Genomic DNA, 22,936 nt, shown 5'->3' on the forward strand with positions numbered 1-22,936 from the left:
TGGGATTCTCACTCTCCCTCTCTCTTTGCCCCTCCCCAACTCACACTGTCTCTGTCTCTCTCAAAAATAAACTTTAAAAAAGAATAAAAAGGGGAGCCTGGGTGGCTCAGTCGGTTAAGCGTCTGACTTCGGCTCAGGTCACGATCTCCCAGTCCCGTGAGTTCCAGCCCCGCATCGGGCTCTGGGCTGATGGCTCAGAGCCTGGAGCCTGCTTCCAATTCTGTGTCTCCCTCTCTCTCTGCCCCTCCCCGTTCATGCTCTGTCTCTCTCTGTCTCAAAAATAAATAAAAACGTTAAAAAAAATTTTTTTTTAAAAAGAATAAAAGTAGTTGATAGAGTCTTTAGGATTGTTTAAAAATAGTCTCATGAGGTTAAAATAATAATAATAATAATAATTAAAAAAAAGTCTCATGAGGGGCACCTGGGTGGCTCAGTCGGTTAAGCGTCCGACTTCAGCTCAGGTCATGATCTCACGGTTTGTGAGTTCGAGGCCCGCGTCGGCCTCTGTGCTGACAGCTCAGAACCTGGAGCCTGCTTCAGATTCTGTGTCTCTGTCTCTCTGCCCCTCCCCCACTCGTGCTCTATTTCTCTGTGTCTCAAAATTAAATAAGCATTAAAAAAAATAGTCTCATGAAAAAACAAATGTTCTATACCAGAAAGATGTTGGTTTTGGAATAAATTGGTATGTTCACTTTTTAAAACTAGGCCAATAACTTTATCTCCCTGCTTTATTTTTGCAGCCCTGCCAAGCCCAAACATGTGGAACTAAATCTTAAAACCCCTAAGAATCCTGACGGCTTGGGAAATGAGCATAATCCATTTAGCCAGCCAGTTCATAAAGGAAACACTGCCAACAAAATCTCCTTGTTTGAAAACAAACGGGCAAACAGTAGTCCAAGACATGCTGACATTCGAGGCACAAGGAACACTCCTGCCTCTAATAAAACATTTGTTGGGAGGGCGAAGCTGAACTTAGCCAAAAAAGCCAAGGAAATGGAGCAATCCGAAAAGAAAGTAATGCCAAGTAGTCACCAGAATGGTATGCGGGTGAAGGAAACCTCTGCAGAATCCAAAGTTACTGAAGAGGAGATTGCACCAGCAGCCGGGAGCCCCCGTGCAGGAGGATCGGGAGGCGAGCCCGCCGAGGGTCAAGCTCTTGGTTGTCCGCTTACCCAAGGTGATAGAGCAGATGTGCAAACAGATGCTGGCTGCCCTTCCAAAGCAGTGGTTACTGCTCTGATTCCTGTTAAGGACCACAAGCTCTTAGGAGAGGATGACTCAAAGCCTGCAGACAGCAAAAGACTTGTACTCAAAAATATGACTGATCCAGCAGAAGACATTCCCGCCCTTCTTGATACCAAAGAGTCCCCTCCAACAGCCGGACCAAAACCCCAGGATACGTTTTCTGACTCACAGCCCCCAGCTGAGTCATCTAACGGGCCTTTTCTTTCACAGCCTGCACCCAAAGACACATGTGTTGAAGCTACCACGAGCAATTTTCCATGCACTGATCTAAAAGTGTCAGGAAACCATAATGGGTGTGTTCTGCCCGTGTCACAGAAGAATGAGGAGAACGTGCCCCCCTCCAAACTTGCAGGAGAAGGAGGAGAAGCAAGCCCTCCTTTGTCCACAGAGCACAGCCCGGGAGCCGTGGGCACCGAGGGTCCGTCCAAGGTCCTTGTCCAGGTCCGATCCTTCATGCTCCCCGTGGAGAACACCCAGGATGTAGGCCCCCAGGTCCTCTCAGAGATCTCTGCAGTTAGAGAAGCACAGTTGCCAAGTTGCCACAACGATGAACTTGAAGTGGTTTCTGTTGCAAGCTGTGCTCCCCAGAAAGAGGAAGTTCTGGGCAACGAGAGCACATCACCCAAACACACTCACTGCAAAGAGGAACACGCAGCGAAATCTGGACCACAAGTTATGCCGCCAGAACCAGAGAAAACTCTGCCTATCCAGGCTCAAAGTCAGGGCAACAGAAGAGCCCTGAAGACTGAATCCAGCCCCGTCAGCTCCTCCGCTGACCGAAATCCTTCAGAAGCTGCTCAAAGTCCACATCGGAATGTTGTGAATGGCCAGGACAGCCCTGCCAGTCTTTTGAACATTTCTGCTGGTAGCGATGATAGTGTATTTGATTCTTCTTCCGATATGGAAAAATTCACTGAAATTATCAAAAAGATGGACAGCACGGTCTGTGTGCCTCAGAAGAAAAAGAAGTCCAGGGTGCCAAACTCTCCTGCCCCTCACTTTGTCATGCCTCCTATTCACGAGGACAATTTGGAAAAGGTGTTAGATCCCAACGTGTTTACCTTTGGTTTGGGGAAGAAAAGGGAAAACCAGCCAGAAATGTCACCGGCCTTACAGCTGATGCAGAACCTTGACACAAAATCCAAACTGAGGCCCAAACGTACATCCACCGAGCAGAGTATTCTTTTCAAGTCCTTGTACGCTCACACTAATGGGAAAGACGAACCTCTGCTGGCTCCAGAAACAAATGACAAAGAGAACAAAGAGATTACAAATGGGGGCATTAAGAGATCTAGGCTAGAAAAAAGTGCACTCTTCTCAAGCATGTTATCTTCTTTACCACACGACAAAATCTTTTCTCCCTCTGTGACATCAGTCAGTACTATGACCACATCTTTCGGTGCTTCTCAGAACAGTTCTCTTTCTCGGTCTTTGCCGTTGCAGCCCGGGGCCGAGGGTGCCCCGCCCTGCGGTTCAGACAAAGAACAGCCAAACCTTCCAGCCAACAGCGTAAAGGTCTTCAACTTCAACACCACAAATCCGTCTCCTTTGGGTTTGAAAAGTCCAGGCTACATGGAGAAATACCTGCCAAAAGAGGAAGCCAACGAAGATCTGGGCTCACGAAGCAATCCACACTTGCCAGAAATGAAATTTTCTGAATTTTCTAAACTGAAGAACAGCGATGATCTGGAAAAAGCTAATCATGTCGAAAGTGTTCTTAAGTCAAACTTGCCAAACTATGGAAATAGCGACACAGACTTGATGGGTCTTTTCAAATCTGGCCGGTTTGACCCAAGCGTGTCTTTTTCTGCAATGTCATTATCAGATCCAACCGTAAGTAGCAACATATTACCATTTATTGGGGGTGTTTATGAAATGAGAGGAGAGAGAGATGACAAGCCATTTGTGTTCTTTCAAATGGGTATGTGTGTGAATGAGAGTTTGCTGTTCATTTATCACATTGAAAACCTACTATGTGTAGAAGAGACTGCTAGGGAGGAAGAAGGGTACTTAGATTCTGTCTTCAAGGTTTTAGTAGTGTAGCAGGAAAAATGAGCTACAAATGTTTTAAAGCTAATGAATTTATATGTTGTATTCTGAAAGGTGTAGGTAAGGTACCTTGAGAGTTCAGAGACAGACCAGATGTTCTCTCTTACCTGGTTCTGCGTAAAAATGCTCCGTGTTGTACTTAGAATTTTGAATATTTGTAAAGCTGTTTCATTTATTGAAAAAAGCCCCCACCAAGAAATCTTCCTAATCCCTTCTCTTGCGATGTAAGATTCACTCTTTCTTCCCATAAGTAGCAATAGATGATTATCCCGTATAATCCAGGAACTAATTTCTCTTTATTTGGAAGTTTCATCAGGGAAACATTTTTTCCTACAAAGGTGTGGAAGCATAAAGGCTTTTGGTCTGCACTGAATCTTTCCCTCAATGTGATAGAGAGGGCAGCGGAACAGGATTTTGAGGAACAATTATGATTTCTCCATCTTCCTTTACCTGATTTCCAGAAGTTGTTTTCTTTACTGAGTTTTTGGTGTGAATGTGTCTTTCTGTTACCTCACTTAATGCTCAAGTGGAGGGAAGACCATGAATGAGGAAGGCAGAATGTAAGTTCCACAGGGCAGCTGTGCTAGCCCCAAAACTGGAGCGGACCTCTGTTCTGGCCGCCTCGCACAGCCAGTCAATTCCGATCCTGTGCCCCCTTCCTCATTTTACAGGGAGTACGGCACGTTTCTGTTTGCTGCATGGCCTTCGGCTCGAGCCTGTCATAGAATATAATTTTGGAAGCTCTTTCAAAATGTACGGTTGGGTATCCTGTGGAAGTTCAGATCCCTCTTTTCAAAAATTTGCAAACTTTTTGGTCTCAGGACACTTTCCTATTTAAAAATTGTTGAGGACACCAAAGAGCTTTTGTCCATATGGGTTCTGCTTATTGGAATTTATTACATTAGAAATTAAATCCTGCCATTTGCAGCAACGTGGTGGAACTGGGAGGGTATTATGCTGAGTGAAATAAGTCGGAGAGAGACAGATATGTTTTCACTCATATATAGAAGTTGAGAAACTTAACAGAAGACCATGGGGGAAGGGAAGGGGAAGAAATAGGTTCAAACAGAGAGGGAGGCAAACCTTAAATACAGACTCTTAAATACACAGAACAACCTGAGGGTTGATGGGGGGGGGGTGCATAGGGGAGAGGGGAAAATGGGTGATGAGCATTGAAGAGGGCACTTGTTGGGATGAGCACTGGATGTTGTGTGTGGACGATGAATCACAGGAATCTACCCCCAAACCAGGAGCACACCGTTTATACTGTATTTTAGCCAAATTGACGATAATATTAAAAAAAAAAAAAAAGAAAAGAAATTAATACTAAGAAGAGTTTAAGTCATGAGAACACGCAAGCACCTTCTATTAAGGCATCAGAGAAGTTATACCATCACATGTCCTGGACCATCTGGAAAATTCTACCATGCTCTTGTGAGAGAAAGAGACTGAAAAGGAAAATCCCCCCTTCTTAATAAGAAGTGTTCTCATAATATGAGAACACTTTTGACCTCAGTGACTTCCTGAAAGGTTTTTGGGGATCCTTCAAGGGCCCCGGGACCACGCTTTGAGAACCACTGCTGTAAACAAACAAAATTGAATCAGCACATAGCGCTCAGAAATCATAAGATTTTTGAGTGTTTCTCTCAAGCGCAAAATTTCCACTGGTCTACTTCCCATTCATTCCAGCCTTATTTTCTCTTTTTAATCATTCTTTGATCACTTCTCTTATCTGACAGCAGTCTGGTGAGTCTGACAACAGAATACACAGTTTCCCTCTGGAATCTCTTGAAAAATCACGCCAAATCAAGTAAAAAGGAGAAGCAGACGAAGTGCTTTATACTTTCTCTAGGTCTTTTTATGATTAAAAAATTTTATTTTTTGTTTTTCCGTAGGTCTTGGGCTTTGTTTATTCTATAACTATTCTGTCTTTATTGTCTTACCTGAATTTTGTTTTAAATTTCAGGCTTTGTCTTCAGCTTATCTACTTCTAATGTGTATATATAAATAAGTATATGCCGTTTGGATTTCTAATAATGCTCTCCTCAGGCCTTCTTGTGGTCTTTGGCATGCTTTCCTGTGCCGTGGTGCAAGAGTGATCAGATCAAAGGCAGTCCTTAAAATAAGCATCCTGGTCAGCATTGAAAGTAGTTCATGTTTTATAATATTTTTTCATGTGTAATTACTATTTTTATTATGCATTTCTGGTTTTACTGGTCTTGTCAGCTCGTCTTGAAAATGATTAATTTTAGAGTCATAAAAAATGTATTTTGTCCATCAAAAAGGGAGGATTCAGTATACTGTGTGTAATATACTTTGTGGTATATACCATAAACCCCCTTTTATGTAGACTAATACTTGTTATGTGATAAGATGTTACTGTGAAAAGACAGTATTTATAGATTTGGGTAAGTAAGTATATAAACACTTAAAACTGATGCTTCTTCTAGATACATAATTAATACTTTATAATTTCTCTTGAGATTGTGCAGAGATCATCTGAATTATAATTTCTTAGCTGAATTCTTATTCTGTGGACTGATATAAGGTCTGGCTCTTGGGCCCTGAATTTTCTAAATTGGTAGAAATATTCTACCTGTTTAAATGAGAAATTGAAATGGCACATTCAGTTAGAGGAGAAAAAGATCTCTTAATTTAATAGTGTAGACTCAAAGAGCACTTCAGTACAGCTTTGGCACAGATCAAGGTGCACTGCTTCAAAACTGATAAATTGTGAGGCAAAAACATGATCTTACTTAAAGGATCATGGGTGGAGAAACTCTGAAGACTTTTACACAAAGTTTAATTTCTTGTGTTTTTGTTCATCTGATTACAGACACTTAGAGGAAGTGTTCCTAATAAAATCAATCCCCGGCCTGGAAAGGTAAGACGATGTTCCGTTTCTAGCCTAGATTTTATTTTAGTCTGATAACGTCCAATCCTGTGCTGCCACTCTCCTTTTCTTATAGGTAGTGATCTACAGGGACCCAGATGTCTCTGAGGAGTGCATTGAAGTTTTCGGTGACATTGAGGATTGTACCTCTTGGAGCCTCTCTCCAGTGGTAATCGTCAAGGTCGTCAGAGGATGGTAAGAAGGGCACTTTGGGTTCCTGACTTAGAGGGTTTGTGTTTTACATTTTTAATTACCTTTTTGGTCTTCAGTACTCATTTAAAATTATGCCTTTAGCAATGTAAAGGGCAGAAAATACTAGTCTTAGTAGTAAAAGAAATTCATATGTAAGAAATTATGGTGTTTAAATATTTTTTATTTATTTTTTATTTTTACATTTATTTATTTTTGAGAGACAGAGAGAGACAGAGCACAAGCCAGGGAGGGGCAGAGAGAAAGGGAGACGCAGAATCCGAAGCAGGCTCCAGGCTCTGAGCTGTCAGCACAGAGCCCAATGGGGGGGCTTGAACTCACCAACTGTGAGATCATGACCTAAGCTGAAATTGGACGCTTAACTGACTGAGCCACCCAGGTGCCCCTAAGATATTACGGTTTTTAACCACGTTTCTGATTTATAGAGGTGATGCCTTATTTATGTACAGCTTTCTTTTCCCATATATCCTCATTTCACACTGCTGGGACTAATGCACATCAGAGTCCACACTAACACTTCTGGTTTATGAATTTTCAGAGACATTGGTAAGAACTTCAGTAGTCATGTGGGTATAATATTAAATATCCTATAAGAAAAGACATTTTGGATGACTAACCTAAAATTTATTTTTCAACTTTTCAGCAACAGGTGGTTTTGATTAAAGGAACTGGTGAAAAAATTATTTACCAGCTTGATGGCTTCTAGGAAATACACAGGAAGTTGAATTAAGAAAAGGCATTTTTAATAAATCACTTATCTGGCATAAATACTTATCTTTGGTACCTATCTATAAACTTTTTTGAAATGTGGTTGGGCTTTAGACAATTGTGGTCTAAAAAACTAGTTAGGGTTTTTGTTTGTTTTCTCTTTGATTAAATATGCAACATCTTTCCTGTTAGGTTTTAAATATTTTAATATTTTTCTATATATTCAACGCATTCATTACAAAACTACAATTAGGTGTTGTTCTTAAATTTGACGACTAAAAATACGGCTAAAGACAAATTTTCTAACAATTTTATTTTTAATATGCTAGTGCTTTTTTTCCCCCAACTTTTGTTGGCTTCTCTTTTAAAAGTATAAGCATCTAAGAGCAGCACTGTCCTATATTAAATGAGATTTTCCTTAGTGTTTGGATGTTTGTTGTTTGGAAGGGGAATTTTAAAATGCTTTCCATTAACATATATTACTTTATATCAATATACCCATTGATATGGCTCTAAAATATAAGTAAAAATCCCTCTAAGAGCAATATCTTCTACATGTATAAGGAGAAAAAAGCATTATAAGAAAAGTCCATTTATCTGATGTAGTACCATTTACAACTGTTCACTAACTGACAATTCTGTAGCACATTAGTGGCTCTACAATGTTCGTATCGACAGTCAAAAGTTCTTTTAGATCCTGATATGGTTTTTCAATTATCAGAGGCTTAATTATGCCCAATAAGTTTAGTTTTAGGGAGAGTTTATACATCTTAACTGCCGGAGAATTTCCACAAAATATATATAATAACTGGCTGCGGTGTATATTGTGAGAGAGAGAAGAGAAGGGGAGGAGAGGGAGAGAAGAGCAGGGTGGATGGGGGGAGAGGCTATTAGCTAGAATATTTGAGTTATCAAAACCTCATCAAGTGTAGCTAATAGTTTTGCTGTGTTTTACTCTTAGTTGGATTTTGTATGAGAAACCAAATTTTGAAGGGCACTCCATTCCCTTAGAAGAAGGAGAATTGGAACTCTCTGGTCTCTGGTGTATAGAAGATACTTTGGAAGGAAACGAGGAGGCAGAGTCTGCTAAGCCTGTGGTGATTGGTTCACTCAGACATGTAGTCCAGGTAGGTTATGGGAAAACCAGAATCCACTGATTCAGCCAATATTTATCTATCTATCTATCTATCTATTTATTTATTTATTTATTTAATTCATTTTTGAGAGATAGACGTGAGTGGGGGGGAGCAGAGAGAGAGGGAGACACAGAATCCAAAGCAGGCTCCAGGCTCTGAGCTGTCAGGACAGAGACCTATGCGAGGCTCAAACTCACGAACCATGAGGTCATGATCTGAGCTAAACCGACCTGAACCGGTTAACAGATGTTTAACCGACTCAGCAACCCAGGCGCCCCTGATTCAGCAAGTATTTATTGAATGCCAAGGATGATACTTACTTTGAGAGAAGAATTCGCTTTATGACATAAGTGAATGGGAAAAACAGTTGATTGGTGCTCCATGGATATATTTTCCATACATTTGTACACTTGAAATGAATTAGAAGAAACATTCTAATTGATTAGTCTTTTTTTTTTCATGATGAATTTGGAAGATTGATTTCTTACTCCTGTCCCCCATCCCCATCTCCAAATGTATTTTACTTAATAACCTGATTTTGATGAATTCTATATGAGTAAGTTTTTCTTTTACTTAGTGTTTTGGTTGCTGTGTGAGTTATTTTTTTTATTGTTATTTTTTAATGCTTATTTATTTTTGAGAGAGAGAAAGCGTGAGTGGGGGAGGAGCAGAGAGAGAGGGAGACACAGAATCCCAAGCAGGCTCCAGGCTCTGAGCTGTCAGCACAGAGCCCCACACGGGGATCAAACTCACGAACCTTGAGATCATGACCTGAGCCGAAGTCAGATGCTTAACTGAGTGAGCGACCCAGGTGCCCAGTTGCTGTGTGAGTTCTGATTACCTTGAGTGGCTTACAGAAATTTTATTTTGGAAAAATAAATAATCCCCAAATAATTCAGTTGATAGTTCAACTCTGGGATTTCATGTGGGTTTAAGAACAGTAGGTACTTAAAGTCACTTTAGGGACTGGGTAAAATGTCTTGGTTCCTTATCTGTTGATGAGGAAGTTGTATTTGTCTGTCTTTGTGGCGGTTGGAATTTGATGATTCTTTACCTTTAAAAATGTAGTTAATGGTATCTTCCAAGTGGAAAATTAAAACCCCATTTGTGTAACAGATGGGCATTAGGGTGCCGTAGGGAGATAAGGAATGTTACAAAATGAGAATGAGTAAGAATGAGTAACAGCTTTTGGCAGAGGGAAATATCACTTGTTTCTTAAATCAACATTTCTGAGTGACTTCAATGATCATTGGTATTCTAAGTGATTTATCTTTTAATAGTTTTAAGTATGTAATGTGATAAACCTTAAAACATTGAGGAACCCCATTTTAAAATGTGATAGACAGGGGCGCCTGGGTGGCTCAGTCGGTTGAGCCGTCTGACTTCTGCTCAGGTCATGATCGCACAGTTTGTGAGTTCTAGCCCCACTTTGTGCTGATAGCTCAGAGCCTGGAACCTGCTTCGGATTCTGCGTCTCCCTTTCTCTCTGCCCCTCCCCCGCTCACATTCTGTCTCTCTCAAAAATAAATATTCTTAATTAAAAATCAAATGTTATAGTCATGGGATAATTAACCTGCCCTTTTTATTTATTGCTCAAATAATACTGGTTATAAAGCAATGTTTCAACCTATCACCCCAATCCCACCATCATGAGATATTTTCTCGTAATTATTCTAAATTCCCTGCTCCATCTTGGCCATATTCCATTTTCTGTAGTTATAATCATGATACAGGTACAGTGCTGTTTTCCTTTTTTCACTTAAAACTGTGGTTGGCAATCCTTTTTCTCTCTATATATAATTTTCCTGAAGATCACACTCCCTTTGGTGACCTCTCTTAGTGAGGTGCAACGGTGTCAGAATCTGGTGGGTGAGGGTTCAGGTGCTCTCCAGAGCCGGAGGGTAAATAAAGGCAGTGAAGCATATTGGTAAAGAGGCGCCTCCTATCTTGCCTGGTAAGAGCCAACTTAATGCACTTAATGCTTTTCATGTTACGTATTATATGGTTTGAGGTTTCCATGAAATGATGTACCATCATTCATTTTACCTTCTTTTTGTGGGAATTGGTTGTTTTTAGTTTTTTACTATTTTAAACAATGCTGTATGAACGTTTTTGTGCATTTAATCATTTATAAATTTCTGATTTATTTAATTAGGGTGAATTTTTCTGAATGGTGTCATGTTAAAGGGTAGGGACACTTATGACTCCTGATACATTACGATTTTTTTTTTTTCAACGGATTGTGGTTGCTTAAACATGAACATAAGTCACTGCATAGTTAAGAGGGTCACCTTTTTAGTGCATTAAATTTGTTCCTTTTGGTTATGTTTAAAAGAGCCTCCCCTGAGCCAACCTAAGTGTCATTTCTTCTGTATCTCAGTTCACCTAGCTCAGCAAGATTAGAGTTCAATAAATGTTTGATTAGCACTTAGGCACTCAGCCAGGAGAGGCCTTTTGAAGTATGTTTGCTGGGCAGGACATGGAACAGTGACCACAGTCATAAATGTGTACCTTTGCTTTAACAACTTAGACCAAACCACCATCGTAGAGCTTTGATCATAGTCAAGGAGAGTTACCATAAGGGGTTTGTTCATAGGCACAAAACGGCAGTTGAGGAAGGCTCCAAATGCAGTCCCTCTATGGACTCTAGAGCCTCTGGAGTTGGATGGTCACTTCTGAGGAGAGCAACTAAAACTCCTGTCACCAAGGAAAGCCAAGCAGTGTTTTCAGTGAGGATGAGAGGAATAAATATGTTCCAGAACATTTATGGGGATCTTTGCTGAGGTATATGGCCAAAGCAACATGGCTGCCCCAAAAGACCACATATTATTAAGTCATGGGTGAAAACAGGGAAGGGATAAATGGCAGGTGCTCTGTGAAATGTATGTGTATATTTAAAGTTTATTTTAATTATTTAAAAAAAAGAACGAGCTTATTGTAGAGTTAAGTACATGCTGTAATTACTATCGTATACGCGTACTTCTTTTTCTTCCTTCAGGATTACAGAGTTAGTCAGATTGACTTATTTACTGAACCAGAAGGGTTAGGACTCCTAAATTCCTACTTTGACGACACTGAAGAGATGCAGGGGTTCGGTATCATGCAGAAGACTTGTTCCATTAAAGTACACTGGGGCACGTGAGTATTTTATTTCAGATGCAATTTTAATGAAGTGTTTTTGTGAGTGTACTATTGGAAGGACTTAAGTTACTCTCTGATTTGTTGTCCTGTTAAGTGATGATCGACTAAAAGGGTTTTTTTTTTCCAGATGGCACATAAAATTCTGCTTCTTTTGTACCTATGTCACTATGGTTCAGCTCTCTTCTAAACAATAACGATTTCTTGGAGGAAGTGCAGGGGAGGAAAAAACTGCGTTTTTAATGTTGGGATTTCCTTATCACAGAGGAACCTGATTCATTCCGAGCTGTGTAACAGATTTTGCCTTCATGGTAATTCAAAGGAGGTAATTCAAAGCATGTGTTCCTGATACTTCAGGAGGCCCTCCAAGGCCAACACACATGGTACTTGACTTCCTTGAACATTTTCACACAATGCTGTCCAGAGCCCTTACGAGGTTGGTTTCACAAATTGCAGGAAACTGCAAGAGTGTTTTGAAGGAAGTGGGGAATATCTCAGATGGGGGGAATTAGGACAGAAAGTGCAGGCGGCAGTCCCGAGTATCGAGTGTCGTGGTCTCTGAAGTGGAGCAAACAGCCCAGGGCATGGGAAAGACATCCACTGAGATGCAAGAAAACACACTGAAGCTTCTCTATATTTCTTTCATGCATTCATTTTTTGATGTTACTTTATTTTTGAGAGAGAGAAAGCAAGCAGGGGAGGGGTGGAGAGAGAAGGAGAGAGAGAATCCCAAGCAGGCTCTGCACTATTAGTGGACACGGGGCTCAAACCCACGATCTGTGAGCTCATGACCTGAGCCGAAATCAAGAGTCAGATGGTCAACCGGCCAAGCCACCCAGGTGCCCTCCATTTCATTTAAAATCTCCTCCTTTTAAGATTTTATTGTTATGTATGTTTTCTATTCATAATGTATTCAGTGATAACATATATAATTTATAAATATTCGTATATTCAGAGAAGGCTCAAAAGTTTTTGTCAATGGCATATGCAAAAAACAATACCTGTGTAGCGGGTCAGATAGGAAATACTACAAGAAACACGAATCCGAGAAACAGCAGTAATGCTGTTTTAGAAGGATGGTCAGTTAAGGTCTCTGGTGATATTTTAAGGAAGGGACGGAGTCAGCCCTTGGGATGTCTGAGAAGGGAGGCTCTGGGGGCGTGTCCCAGGCAGGAAGCCATTGTGAAACCCTGCTGGGTGTGTTTGGGGAACCACTTAGGGGGTCAAGGTGGCTAGAGACGAGTGAGCTAGGAGGACTGGGATGGGAGAGAGGCCTCATGTCCTGTCTGGTTTGGGGAGGGATTTTAGATTACTCCAAGTGACATGGTGATCATTTTGATCTAACTTGTTCTTTAGAAAGCTCACTCTAGCCACTATGTAGAAAATAAACTGTAAAGAGGCAAGAGTGGAGGGCACCTGGTGGCTCAGTCAGTTAAGCATCCGAACTCTTGATTTCAGCTCAGGTCACGATCTCAGGATCATGAGATGGAGTTCTGTCAGGCTTTGTGCTCAGTGCAGAGACTGCTTAAAATTCTTTCTCTCCCTCTGTCTCTGCCCCTACCCCTACCCCTCTCATGCATGCACGCTAGTGCTCTTTCTTCCTCTCTCTCTCTCTCTCTCTCTCTCTCTCTCTCTCTCTCTCAAATGAAAAAAAAGAAATAGAGACGAGTGGAAACAAAGAAACCAATTAGGAGGCAGTTGCAATTATATAGGCAAGAGGTTTTGGTGGCTTAGTGCTGGTGAGAAGTGGTCAGATTCTGGATACATTTTCATGGTAGAACTGTCACCATTTACAGACAGATTGTATGTGGGGTGTGAGGGGCTGAGAAATATCTAGGCTTTGGGACGCCAGCATTTATTGGGATGGAGAAAACAGGAGTTCAGTTGTAAAGAGGTGAAGCTGGTCGTGCCAACTGTACATCCAAGTAAGAGGACAGGAAGGTGACTGGATACAGGGGACTGGGGTTCCAGAGGGAGGCTGGAGATAGAAATTCAAGAGTCCTCAGCACAGAGAAGGTACTTCAGTCATGCACTGGATAGATCTCAAAGGGAGTAGAGAAGCCATCTGAGCCTTGGGCTTGTTTATATTTAGTGGTTGGGAAAAAAAGGAGGAAGCTAAACAAAAGAAAAGGTCTTCATCTTCGCGCCTTTAATTTTTTTCCTACATCAAAGAGATCTGTAGATCTTTTTTCTCAAAGTATTAATGTGAAATTGAGAGCAACCACTTTCCTTAGAAAAGAATGAAATAGGCGTCTGCCATAATATTTTAATCTCTGTGTCTGGACGGTTTCATGACTCAGGCTTGGGCTCTGTTGAAGCATAATGAGCTACATCTAAGTAAGGTCTCTTACTTCACAGTAAGTTTAACTTGTCTCACAGAGGGGGAGTCCCAAACCTGCCGTAGCATCCAGTTTATGATGGCTTGTGTGGTGACAGACCTCTTTTTTTTGGCTGTTCATTTCTATTGCCGTTAGGATAATAGAAAGCTACTTTGGATGTCAGTTCAAAGTTGGGGTGGGGTCGTTGAACTTGGTTGGCTGGCTTTGGGAACAGGTCATTAGTACTTTTATAGATCTCCAAGGGGAGTCTTGATGGGTTGGGAGAATTCAACTGATAAGTACCTGAGCTCATTTTGCTTCTGTTGGTGCACTGGTCCCCTGAACTGACGTAAGAGAAGTGTTTCCTTAGATTCCGTTAGGAGATTTATCCGAAAACCTATTTACTGTGGGTTAAACTCTTCTACACCTACACAAAATAAGGGTTTTGCTTGCCAAATTCTTACCTGGAAAATTGAATAATTTCTAAAATCTTCTTTCAGATTCTGTTGAGTAGAATTTGTTTTTAAACCTTTGTTTTAATACCTGGCTAATGCTAGTACCCATCCTCCCAGAGGTGAGGGTATATCTTCTTGGCAGGGGGTAGATTTCTTTTGAGGGGGTATAGTTCTAATAAAGAATTTTGGAACTTTATCAGGAGCATAAAGAGCATGTATTCCACAATGCTCTTTGTTTCCTTGTTTAACTAAGGAAGACTGGCTTTAGTCATTTCCTCAAATTTAGGATTAATTTTTAGCATAACTGGCACTAAAATGCTGCTGTTCTGAACTCAAGAGACAGTTTTTAACGGCCAGATATTCTTTGATGAATTTTATTATGAAATATTTGCTATATACAGAAGAAGATATATATGTGTGAATTATGAAGCCTAGTAATAAGACCTATCCCTGTGTGCCTACCACCGACCTAGCATGGTGTCCACTCACCGTCCCCAGCCCTGGTCCCATTGGCCTGACTCCTCCATACATGTAACCTCGCTCTGGAATTTTGCGTTTTTCTCATACCCTCATTTTACAGTTTTACCCTATAGTATCAGTCCCTGCAGTATTTAGGTCTGCTGTCGTAGGAAATATGCCACAATCTAGTTTCATCTCTGAGCGTTTCCTCAAATCATTTGACTTGTTGCTGTATTGCCTGAGTTTTCTGCATAGTAGGGGTTGGGTCTAGAGGTATGGTCACATGCGGATTGGAAAGGGTCCTTCACAAAGGTAGTGCCACATCTGCCTGTTATCTCACAAAAGGAGGCAGTGCTACCCAGCTTCCCATTAACGATGCTGAGTTTGTTTTTCTGGTTAGGTTGGTGCCTCCTACAACTCTTGACTGTAAAGGGACCTTTTTCCCTTTGAGAGCCATAGCTCACCCTCTTTAGAAAAATCTCAGATTCGGCACATTCATATTTAATCTTTTGAGTTTCCAGTTGGTTTCTGTAAATAGCCAACGTTCACGTGTAGCCATGTCTGGAGATAAGACTTAGGATCTGGATGGAAATACTGTTTTTTGGCTTAAGGATGAGTGAACAAGCCAGTGCCTGGGTGGCTCAGTCGATTAAGCATCCAATTCTTGATTTCCGGTCAGGTCATGACCTCACAGTTCAGGGGATCAAGCCCTGTGTTGGGCTCCACGCTGAGCATGGAGCCTGCTTAAGATTCTCTCTCTCTCAAAATAAATAAACTTAAAAAAAAAAAAAAAGGTGAGCAAGAGAAGACCAATTTTTTTAATTGTTAAAATTTTCTAATGTTTATTTATTTTTGAGAGAGACAGAGACAGTGTGAGCAGGGGAGGGGCAGAAAGAGAGGGGGACACAGACTCTGAAACAGGCTCCAGGCTGTGAGCTGTCAGCACAGAGCCCAACACGGAACTCAAACCCATGAACTGGGAGATCATGACCTGAGCCAAAGTTGGATGTTCAACCAGCTGAGCCACCCAGGTGCCCTGAGAAGACCTATTTTTCTTGTGTGGCTAAAGGGTATTTTTTTAAAGGGTATTTCTAAAAGAATAATTACATGTTTTTAATCAATATATACATAGTCATTGTAAACATACAAATGGATATTGTTGACATAATAACATTTATGGTTTTTTAAAAAGCTCCTACTTTATAGTTATACTGCTTGTTCATAATGTAGGTAAAAGCTCATTACCTAAGTACATGGGAAAACAAGAGTGCCTTTAGAAACTGAAATAACACTGACACTGCCTGAAGATAGTTTCCCCCTCTCCCGATGGCCTCATGAATAACGTATCTTGTTGGAATAGAATTTAGGAAAAATGAATCATGCTCTGTGTATGAGTTTTCAGATTTCAGAGTCTGCCCAACATTCATAAGTGTGGGTTTAAGTTTCTTAACAGGCCCTTCGTGCTCACTGAGGAAGTCTTTTCAAGTGTATCAGTTTGTGTTCAGTTTTTTTTTTTTCTTACAAATTCCCCTTTACCCAAAATTACCTTCCTTCTATACATATTATGTAACTAAATCACATGCTTCAAGAAAAGTGAAATGTTTAGTATCAGATGAATAAAACCCCTCACTCCAACTACAGAAGGAAAGGCTTCGTGATAGGGTACCGTGGTCAGCAGTATTTCAGGATCTCACCATCACTTGTTTGTGAGCCATCCATGGAGTTTACAGAAAATTCCACCATTCAGTCGGGAGGAGTCATTAGCCTAATAGCAACATTTTTGATGAACCACCATTATTTAGTTAGGGCGTGAAATCAGTGTGTGGTGTGCATGTGTGAGGTTTGAGCTCTAAAAAATATGTAATGCATCCTTACCTGTCATGCTTCAAATGTAGGGAGCTGTAAAGGACCCCAGTCTTAGCCTCTGCTTTCTTATGGGTTAGGGTCCTTGCAGTGCTAATTTTTTAAAAGATAAGCCTTTTTTCCTCTTAATTTTTTATTGACGTGTATGTAACAAGATTTGTACCAAAAAATGCACAATAAATCATAAGTGTATAACCTGAGTGAATTTTCAAAGTATAAACATCATGTAGATCAAGAAATAGAACCAGTATTTGTGGATTTCTAGAACATACCCCCAGTATAACTACCATCCTGACTTCTAACAATGTGGATTAGTTTTCATCCCCACACATACACCACTCAGTCTGTCAACGTGTGTGTGTGTGTGTGTGTGTGTGTGTGTGTGTGTGTGTGTGTATTGACAGGTCTTCAGTAGGATTTTGATTGTAAATCCCTGTATGATTAGTGAGTCTAGAGAAGTTACTGATTTATCCAAGGGAATCTTTAACAAAACCCGTCATCTAAAATGTGCCTTGGGCCAGAAGAAAGCAAAGAGGGTGAATGAGGCCCATTTTGCTGGTAAAAGATTTTATTTGCAGCCATTTTCTCCTTGGTATGGTGTTCTGGGGTACCTGGAATACCCCAGCTAGGACTCTTTTAGTGAGACTAATAAAGATTAGGAGAGGATAAGTGGTCACCAAGAGTTCTGTATTTGTGTATAAAGGGGGCGTATTAAGAACTCTCTTAGGTAAAAGTCACTTCTCTACTATCTCATCTTCCCAGAACCTCCCAGGGACTAGGAAAGTGTTAAGACTGCACAGCCTTTAGGGGCAGTGCTAACAGGCATGGTTTTCTGGTTTCCTGGTTTCCTGGTTTCTAGCACATTAGGGGAGGGTGGGGCTGCTTCTTCCCTGACTGCAGCAGAAGTGACAGCTGACAAGCCTGATAAGAGGGTGTGGTATTGACAAGCCATAAAAATCAGATTCAAGAACTCAAAAAGCTTTTGGGCCTGGGAACAAGCAGGCTTACAGACCTTCAAAGACCCCAGGGTACCACTGTGCACTGTCCTGCTCACAGTGACGATCCTGAGTCCTTGTAAAACGCATGAATTATGTGCACTTTCTGGAATGAGAAAAATTGCTACCAAAAAATGACTAGGAGCCTGGCTTGGATCAGCCCTGCATCTGATACTTGCAGCTGTGTGGCCCTGGACAGTTTACTTCACCTCTTCTGTAAAATGGGGACAGGAGTGTTCCTTCGTCACGGCATTGTTGTGCGGATTGGATGATATTCCAGGTGGCATTTCTTGCAAGCTCTAGGTAGATGTTACCTGTTGTTAGTTTTGGGCACTGTGACAAATGAGTAGGTGGGACATCCGATTCTTTGGTTACAAATGAGATGTTGCCTTTTATTTTGTATTTTTTATTTTAAGTGTTTTATTTATTTTTTTAGACAGAGAGACAGAACGAGTGGGAGAGGGGTAGAGAGAGAGAGGGAGACAGAATCCGAAGTAGGCTCCAGGCTCTGAGCTGTCAGCACACAGCCCGATGCGGGGCTCGAACCCACAAACCCTGAGATCATGCCCTGAGCCGAAGTCGGACACTCACCCGACTGAGCCACCCAGGCGCCCTGAGATGTTGCCTTTTAAAACAAAGCTTGGGATTCCTATGTTGGGCCCCTCTAAATACATACAGTGTTACAAAATCACTACTTTTATTACTTGAAGTGATATAGATCTGCACTGAAGCAATTCATAATATAAATTAAAATAAGTGGACAAAACCACCAGGAGACCAGTAAAAGATCAAGGACAGGCGCATGTAATGGCATACTCCTCCTTGAATCTAACGTTGCTCTGATATCTGAGTGGAACTGTACATGGTCTGGATATACATCGTCCTGTTCTTTTCCCTTCTTCTCGGTGGGGTCCTGTGTGCCACTGAAACAAATGACAAGTCCTCTCTTTTCCTCCTTGATACTTGCTTAGGTGGCTGATTTATGAAGACCCTGGATTTCAGGGTGTGCCTTTTATCCTGGAACCTGGCGAGTACCCCAACTTATCCTTCTGGGATACAGAAGAAGCATACATTGGATCCATGCGGCCTCTGAAAATGGTAAAAATCTAACAAAATGTTCTTGGAGTCCGTGATTTTTTTGTCAGCCTGACATTGATGGTTCACAGGCTGTGACTTTGAAGCAATAAACAGACTTTTAAAAACACAAATCTATAGTAGAGGGAACATATTGCTTGATAGAAATAATAGAAAGGATAACCTGCTGGTTGCTGTAGATGAAAAAAAATGTGGCTAAGCCCATGTTCTTTGCCTTCAAGGCATTCTCAGCCGTGCAGAGCCGCGGGTGTGTGTACAAGGCTTCAGCCCAGGGTAGGTTTCAGAAGTGAAGAAAATGTAGGATCAAACGTTTGTGGAAAAACAGGAAGGACAGATGAAGTCCAACTTGTGGGTGATGTGACAGAGAAGGCGGATAATTAGCACTTTGTGCTAAATCAAGTTGGCTCTTAACAACCAAGCAGGACGGTGTCCAATGGAGATGTCAGAGGATGCTCTGCGTGAGCCAGGGCGGAACTGAGGGAGGCCAGGGCATGTTGGGGACCACCCCCATTGTAGCCACCAGAGGCTAGGCTGGGTGGCAGCTTTGGGGGCCCTGGGGCTGGATGTCTGAACGTTGTCCTCCCAAGCATCTGCCTTAGAAAGGAGCCTGTGCTTCCTCCGGCCTCCCCCTGTATTTGTCTGGTTCTTTTGGTCTCTTCGGCTAGACTCTAAGCCTTGGGAGGATCCAGGCTGCACCTGTCTTGTCCCCACACGGAGCACGGTGTGTGCTCATCGGCAGTAGGCACTCCCCAACTACCCATAGGAGTGAGGCTCTCGTTAAGAACAAGGTTTTGAAGCTGCAATTTGCAGCTGTCTTGAGTCAGTTTGAAACAAATTAGGAAGCCAATGAAGATCATTTTTATGTTAATTTTACCCCTCCTGCTGAAACCTGTGGTTTAATTACCTCATGTTTGTTGGTCTCCACGCAAAACTCATTTGAATTATAGATGCTTTTACATTATAAATGGTTTGTTTGTAAAATTCACTTTCAAAGAACAAAGTTTAGTTTCGTGAAGATATGAAAGAATTGTCCCAGGCTTTGAAGGCTGTTTTAAATAATTTACAAAACTGTGAAGTTTATGGCATTAGAGATACTTTTGAAGAGGGTGCTTAGGGTATTTCCCCCTCCCCCCTTATCCACAGGGGATACTTTCCAAGACCCCTGGTGGATGCCTGAAACCTTGGATAGTACCAGACCCTATATAAACTATGTCTTTTTCCTATGTATATATGATAAAGTTTAACTTGTAAATTATAATTTATATAATTTATACATATAATTTATAATATAAATATAAATTATAATTTGTAAATTAGGCACAGTAACTAATTTAACTAATATTATTAACAGTAACTAATAATAAAGTAGAACAAGTATAATAATCTACTGCAACAAAGGTTATGTGAGTGTGGTCTCTCTCTCAAAATATCTTATTGTACTATGATTGCCCTTCTGGTGACAAGGCACAATGAGGCAATGCCTGTGTGATGGATGAGATGAAGTGAGATGAGTGACATAGGTGGCATTGTGACACAGTATGTCAGGAGGAGGATCATTGTCGTAGATCCTGGGTCTGGAGTTCTTTCTTGTACAGCAAGAAAGCAGAACGCAGGATTAAAAATGCAAGAGAGGAAATGTCTGGGAGAAGACAAGAGCCCTGAGTATGGGTCCTTACTCCGTTTTTATTAGGATCAGAAGGCTTACAAACATGGTGATGGACGTGCACAAAGAAACAATGAAATCGTGAACATTAACTCGTGGGCTGGAGGGAAAGGGGGTTTGAAGATATGCCGTGTTGGGGGTTTGGGTCAATACCAAACAAAATCCTGGCCGTGGTTGGGCAGAAGGTTGTTGACAGCACTGTGAGGCCCCACCTCTGTTTACCTAAACTGGCCTAAGGGACCAGAAAGACAGAACCTGCTACCTCAGGGTCAACAAGGCGCCTTTCTTTTGCTAATTAGCTCCTCTCAGGGCGACTTCACCGCAGTCTATAGCCCTATTTACCTGTTTACCTAATTTGGTCCTGCCTTCCTGTAAAGCAGCTTTCTGCTATTGTACTAAATTAGGGGGCATTTCCACCCTGAATACCTAATCTTGTTTACCTCATCTTGGATGTTTTCATCCCGAGATTTCCTATTCCTATACCTTTGTCCTATACTGGGGGCTTTTGCCCCCTTTACCTAATCTTGTGTACTCAAACTTGGGTGTGTTCATCCTATGGCTTTCTAATTCTTTATGCCTTGTTAACCCATCAGTGCACGCTCAGGGAATTCCTAAGCTTATTCCCCACAGATCATCTGCTTCTAAAACCTCGATTGACAGCGGGTAACTGTGCAAAGTGGAAATGCAGATAACGAGGGACTATTTACTGCACTAGGTTCTTTAAGCTCTGGTTTGGTGATAAAATCAGCAACATTTCCCTTAAAATTACAGTTCGTTTGGTGCATTTGAGCATCTTTCGCTGCACTTTCAAAAAAGCTGTCCTAGGGGCACCTGGGTGGTCAGTCGATTAAGTGTCTGACTTGGACTCAGGTCATGATCTCATGGTTTGTGAGTTCAAGCCATGCATTGGGCTCTGTACTGACAGTGCAGGATCCCTGCTTGGGATTCATTCATTCATATTCTGTCTCTCTGTCTCTCTTGCATTCTGTGCCCCTCCACCACTCTCTTTCAAAATAAATAAAAACTTAAAAAATAAATGCAAAAAAAGCTGTTCTATATTCATGGAAAATATTCTCCTGACTTTCCCGCTGCTGATTTTAACACCCTACCCTGTTTGTTATTTCTGTGTAATACCTTTTCCTGTGGCTTATTTTTAGTGAGTTTTTGGTTACTTACAACAACTGTTTATTATAAAAGTATAATAACTCCCCTCAGACCCGTCCTTTGGGCTATTTTAAATTCTATCTGCAGTTCACCTAATTATTTCAAGAGGCCTGCAGAGCCTGTTGTGAACTTGTGTGAACTCAACAGTTTTGTAAGCCATGGGTTGCAAAATCAAACGCCTCCAGGGGCCAGGCAGCAACTAGACATGAGTGAGGGTGGCTGGGAGTTGAGCTGAGTTGAGTGGTAGAGACAGACAAACCAGGCTCAAGTCCTGGCTAGAGGAAAAGCCCAGTGGAGAATTAGTAAGTGCACAAGATGAGGGTTGCTGCCTGTGAGAATTTGCGTCCAGACATGTCAGGTCTTAGGACTGCTTTTTTTTTTTTTTTTTTCATTTTCCAAGATTCTTGATCTTTATTTATTTTTTTAACTTTTTAAAAATGTTTTATTTATTTTCGAGAGAGAGACAGAGTGTAAGCGGGGGAGGGACAGAGAGCAAGGGAGACACAGAATCCAAAGCAGGCTCCAGGCTCTGAACTGTTAGCACAGAGCCCAATGCAGGGCTTGAACACACAAACTGAGATCATGACCTGAGCCGAAGTCAGATGCTCAACTGACTGAGCCACCCAGGTGCCCCGATCTTTTTTTGTTTGTTTGTTTGTTTGTTTGTTTATTTATTTTGAGAAAAGGGAGAGAATCCCAAGCGGGGGCCCAATCTCACAAACTGTGAGACCTTGACCTGAGCTGAAATCAGGAGTCAGATGCTTTAGCCAACCAAACCACCCAGGCGCCCCAGGACTGCTTTTTCAGAGAAATGAGAAATGTCTATTTTTATGAGACATTTTCTGAATTACAAACAAACAAACACAGCTTATTAGTATAACAAAAACATAACCTAACTCACAGATTCAGTTTATAGACCACCTCTGCTCTACACTGTCTTCCTCATTCTTCATCTGCATGGTTGGTGACATCAGAACTGTCGCAACATAAATTAAACCAGATGCACTCACACTGGGAGGTTCCATGGCTTACCATAAACTACCATGGGTAATATATGGTAATCTATCAATGAAAAACCGGTTTTCTTACTGTATTATTTTTCTTTTCAGGGTGGACGTAAAGTCGAATTCCCTACAGATCCAAAGGTAAAAATATATGTATTTTACATTTTATTCCCATTCCATCTCTATGAAGGTGATGCTTGTGTGGTTTTACACATCCGCCTCCATAAACATAACCGCAGCTAAAGGAAGTTGTCCCAGCTTACATGCCGTCCCTCAGCCTAGAGCACTTACACTGGCTAACAGTACGTGTAGCCATGGCTTAAAAGGTTGATTGTTGTGTTAAGTTTATAATTTGTGTTTGTGTTTACTAGTTGTGGGGCCTGCTGCAGCTTGCCAGTTACTCAGGAAAAAACTTTGTTTTCAAGACAAGTTCTCCCCTTCTGCTACTCTAACATGCTCTTTCTGCTATTTCTACTTTGCACATTTATGACACATTTATATTTCTTGGTTTTTTTTTCTAAGTAGCCTCCATGCCCACTGT

The 22,936-nt window shown here is 41.3% G+C and overlaps 1 protein-coding gene across 4 annotated transcripts in view; it reads left to right on the top strand.

Annotated features, from left to right (window-relative positions):
* The window catches only part of CRYBG1 (crystallin beta-gamma domain containing 1), a 191,700-nt gene that overhangs the window by 141,717 nt on the left and 27,047 nt on the right, over positions 1–22,936 (top strand). For all 4 annotated transcript variants that reach the window (XM_058734850.1, XM_058734847.1, XM_058734848.1 and 1 more), the window contains 7 exons: positions 741–3,078; positions 6,131–6,178; positions 6,264–6,382; positions 8,067–8,232; positions 11,240–11,379; positions 18,441–18,567; positions 22,501–22,536. In XM_058734850.1, the coding sequence (XP_058590833.1) occupies positions 741–3,078; positions 6,131–6,178; positions 6,264–6,382; positions 8,067–8,232; positions 11,240–11,379; positions 18,441–18,567; positions 22,501–22,536 (2,974 nt within the window). The remainder of the gene's footprint in view (positions 1–740; positions 3,079–6,130; positions 6,179–6,263; positions 6,383–8,066; positions 8,233–11,239; positions 11,380–18,440; positions 18,568–22,500; positions 22,537–22,936) is intronic.

Source organism: Neofelis nebulosa, chromosome 6, assembly GCF_028018385.1.
Source record: "Neofelis nebulosa isolate mNeoNeb1 chromosome 6, mNeoNeb1.pri, whole genome shotgun sequence".
In the NCBI taxonomy this organism is placed as follows: Eukaryota; Metazoa; Chordata; class Mammalia; order Carnivora; family Felidae; genus Neofelis; species Neofelis nebulosa.